This window comes from Triticum aestivum, chromosome 1B, assembly GCF_018294505.1.
Source record: "Triticum aestivum cultivar Chinese Spring chromosome 1B, IWGSC CS RefSeq v2.1, whole genome shotgun sequence".
Classification (NCBI taxonomy): Eukaryota; Viridiplantae; Streptophyta; class Magnoliopsida; order Poales; family Poaceae; genus Triticum; species Triticum aestivum.
In genome coordinates, this window is record NC_057795.1 from 673,505,541 (window position 1) to 673,509,515 (window position 3,975).

At 47.1% G+C, this 3,975-nt stretch overlaps 1 protein-coding gene across 1 annotated transcript; it reads right to left on the bottom strand.

Annotated features, from left to right (window-relative positions):
- Nucleotides 1-490: 490 nt before the first annotated feature.
- On the bottom strand, nt 491-3,775 carry LOC123147726 (proteasome subunit beta type-6). The gene is made up of 8 exons (XM_044567027.1): nt 3,470-3,775; nt 2,848-2,924; nt 2,702-2,757; nt 2,493-2,565; nt 2,273-2,384; nt 1,800-1,873; nt 1,316-1,390; nt 491-771 (listed from the first exon to the last, which is right to left on the bottom strand). Exons 1-8 carry the CDS (start codon nt 3,603-3,605, stop codon nt 640-642), a joined length of 735 nt encoding a protein of 244 aa, XP_044422962.1. The 5' UTR covers nt 3,606-3,775; the 3' UTR covers nt 491-639.
- Nucleotides 3,776-3,975: the final 200 nt, after the last annotated feature.

Here is a 3,975-nt window from a genome sequence, read left to right on the forward strand (position 1 = left end):
TGGCATTGATTCGCCGCGGGAAACGAGGCGATGAGGACGACGAAAGGCCGAGAAAAGAGCCGTGTCACTGACGCGGCGGGCCCGCGGCTTTTTCGCGCCAAAACAGTTCGCCCGGCGCCCCCGGACGCCCCCCAGCGCGCCGGGTTCGGGCTGGGTCCGTCGGCGCTGTTTTCGGCCCAAGCCGGCGAAAATCGGGCTCTTGGGGACGCGACCAGGCCTTTTTTCAGCGCCGGTGCGAAAAAAACGCCTGGGGAGGCCTTCCTGGGCGCGGCTGAAGATGCCCTAAGCCATATTGCTCTCGCGGTTCTAGAATTTTTCTTTTCTTTCCCGGGACACTATTCACTACTACACCGGCCAGTATAAGTTTCAGCGTCTAGTTTTCGCAGGTACATCTTCAGCCAGCAATGACAGGTTGCATTTCGTTGAACAAGACGTAGCTGTGTGTGTTGACACAAGCATATGCCATAGTCGAGGTTCACCGCAAGGCACATATCCATAAAGATGATTCGTAGACGCATGAACACCAAAACTATTTTAAGTTGTAATAACAAGGTGGAAAACAAGTTGGTGCCAGCAGAATCTATTCCTCCAAGCAACGTTCGGCTCAAATCTAGAACAAGTCATCAGTACAACAGGATTTCACTGGACCATCGCATCAGAGCTCCCGGCTGCGAGAATGTCGAGGAGAGAGTTTTGGGGCTCCATCTCTTCATGCCACAGTGGCAGTTTGTCACCAGGGTGGAAGCTCCTCTTAACACCCGCCTCGTTAATCTGTGCAAGAATTCTCAAATCAGTACGTCTAACTAGGTAGACAAAGTCTTTGGGAAAACAAAGAGCAGTTATTAAGCAACAAGTTGATGCAACCTCCAATTTTAACAAGGAGGCACATTTCGACAAGCTGCTAAGATTACCCGAGGCACAGTTTGCAAAACAAACACGACTTTTCAACAAAAGAAGGGGGGTTAAGACAAGATGACAACAGATCCAACACAGAAAAAGGTGTGCCATCCTATTCCAAATAACATTTTAAGCACAACCCAATCTAAACAAGTTCAGAAAATCAAGGCTACGAAAGTTGGTGCTGTTTTAAAATTTTATTCATCTCATTTTAAAAACCATCACAAGACTGTTAGATATTGGTTTCAATTTTGACTGATATCTCATCTTGGTTATTAAAGCCATCACAAGAGAGGTTGCATCATCCTTATGTTGCAAAATAAGTCAATTCAAATAAGCAAGTCCAAATTTCCATAATGTTGTCTATTTCTCAACCAAAAGAAACAAAGAATGAAATCTGTATGAAAAGAACACTTACAGTAACAGTGCGGACAACCCCTCCACTAGCACCATCACGAGCAATAGCAAGGGAAACCACCTTGACCACAAACTTCTGTCGAGATCAGGACAAGGAAGAAAATGTTAGAAGATGCGCTGCAATGACTCAAAGCTTGGACTAATGAGAAATGATGGTTCAGCCATACAATTCAGGACTATGTAACGGGTATCAAAAAAATTCAGGAATTCGTAATTAATATTACAATCTATTCTCACAATGTCAACAATGAGGCAAATTGACAGAAAAGTCATCAAAAAACTTTATTCTACTTCAAGGAAATAAGAAGACCATTTCATGACACAACTACAAAATAAGCAGCGAATAGAAGCAATATGGGAACTGAACATAGCTTCAGACTGGACTGTGCCTCATGCATTAAATAAACCATGTCCTATCACTCCTTTTTTGGCAGAAAAGATCTCCCAATTCTTTCTAGTTCCTCAGAAGAAACTAAATGCCGTACCTCAGCTTCTTCCTGGGTCATACCCTCTTTCCATTCATGATCCATCAATCCATACAGGTAACTGGAACCGGATCCTGAAAAGCCCAGTGATAACATAAAGTGTGAGAACATGCACCTGGTATATCATACACTAAAAAGGGCAACCTGGTGCATGTAGCTCCCGCTTGCGCAGGGTCCAGGGAAGGGTCCGACCACTTTGGGTCTATGGTATATCATACACTAAAGCCGGATTAGCATAACTGCATGCTCAGTGTTTCTCAGCACTCAACGGAGCCAGATTGCACTCAACCAGGATAAGAAGTGTGGTTAACATCCCAGTATGTTCTACAAACCGCAACCGACTAAGTGAGTACAAGCTTGCCAGGGTGCACAAGGTTTGTTGCAAAAGAGCCCTAGAAGCTACTAAAAGATGTCAACTCAACTATTCAAGTATAGGTAAGGAATGATGCACTCCTACTATTGGGGAAACTAACCTCCAATTGCGAATGGTTGCCTCAGAATCGTTCCACCAAGAGGGACCGAGTAAATCTGGCCTCCCTCGTATTTATCCCATCCACCAACTATCATTCCAGCTTGCAACATGCTCTGGACATTGATAAAAAATAAATAAATAATGGCATGACATGTGTGTCAAGAAGGTAAACAAATATTAAGCACCATCTCTTGTTATCTCGAAGGTTAGAGAAGATATACCTTGTTCTGATAGGCCAATAACCTAACTAAGTTGGATGCAACTTTCACGGTAGCTGGTTGCCCAAGCTGGATTCTGTACATGATGAAGGACAAATTTAACATCAGCAACTACCAAATCAAATACTCAATTGACTATGATCATGACCTACGGGATCTAAGTTCCATGTAATTCATTCAATGCTAAAAAGTGGTCTGCACAAAGTACTTACGTGTGCTGGTGGAGAAAATAACGCACGTAATCCGAAATAACTTGCGTGTCAGCTGCCTGCAAGATAATGAGAACATTGAGAAGCATGCTACACATGAGACATACGGCATATATGAAGAGAAAATAGGATATCTGACTAGCACTTACAGATCCAGAGCGGCAGACGTAGACATTATCAGTCAGCTGACTAATCTTGTCCGAAGCACGGTTTGCCACATACATTCCTGTACCCAGGCAGCAAACAGGCATTAAGCGAAGCAAATAAAAATGCAGAGAGCAAAACAGATCAAATGCCGGCTTCATTTATTTATTTAATCCAAACATACGCAGCAAGACTTTGCAACACTAAGGAGATAGCACAGCAGTAAATTAACACCTCAGGGGAGCCATGTTCTCCAGTGGACTCGGTGAGAACGTTGTGACAATGGTAAGAAGGTTTCGGACTTGACAAAACACAGCACTGCAGGACCCAATAATAATAACTATCGTAGCAAATCCTGGGTTTGTCTGCCTCTATCTAATAATCCTGGGTTTCCCGTGATCTCGCAACTAGAATACCAGGGGAAAAGACACTGAATTAGGATGGGGCGCCTCGTATTTTATAACAAGTTAATAACATGGCCGGCAGCACCAGCCGCATCCCTCGGTTCGATCTACGAGCGGCGGAATCGGACGCCCGGCGCGCCATCTCCAACCCTGACCTAGACCTAGCCGCTGCTGCTGGATCCACGGGGCGCATCAAGGGATCGGGGCGGGGGGGCGTGCGTACCGGTGCTGGTCCTGGAGTCGGCGGCGAGCACGACGCCGCCGTCGTAGCAGACTCCCACGATGGTGGTGCCCATCCGGTGCTCCCCGTCGGTGGGCGCGTCGGCGGAGGAGGGGCCCATGAGCGAGGCGGCGTCCATGGCGGAGGTCGAACCCTAGCAGGCGGCTTCCGCGGTGAGCGAGCGAGCGAGCGAGATGTGGAGCTGGAGGCGACGGTGCGTGCGTGTGGGGGTTCCGCTGGCTATTGGCTCTGCCTGCGGCGGCTTTGGCCTCGCACGCAAGAAAGAAACGAGACGGGCCGGTCTCTGGGTCGGACCCGTCCGGGCGCGATCCATTCGACTCGGTCAGGTTTTCGTCCAGTTCGGCTGGAACGAAAAGTCCTTTTTTTTTAGCATCAGTACAGACATAAGCGTTCATATACACGCGCATACACTCATCCCTATGAACGCACACACGCACATCCTATCCCTATGAGCACCTCCGAGAGACTGAGCCGGCATATCATCTTGA

Coding starts and splice junctions, on each gene's coding strand:
- LOC123147726 (XM_044567027.1), bottom strand. CDS start 3,605: ATGGACGCCGCCTCGCTCATGGGCCCCTCCTCCGCCGACGCGCCCACC. Junction 1,874..2,272: donor GCAACCATTCGCAATTGGAG/GTTAGTTTCCCC, acceptor TGGGCTTTTCAG/GATCCGGTTCCAGTTACCTG. Junction 1,391..1,799: donor TGACCCAGGAAGAAGCTGAG/GTACGGCATTTA, acceptor TGATCTCGACAG/AAGTTTGTGGTCAAGGTGGT.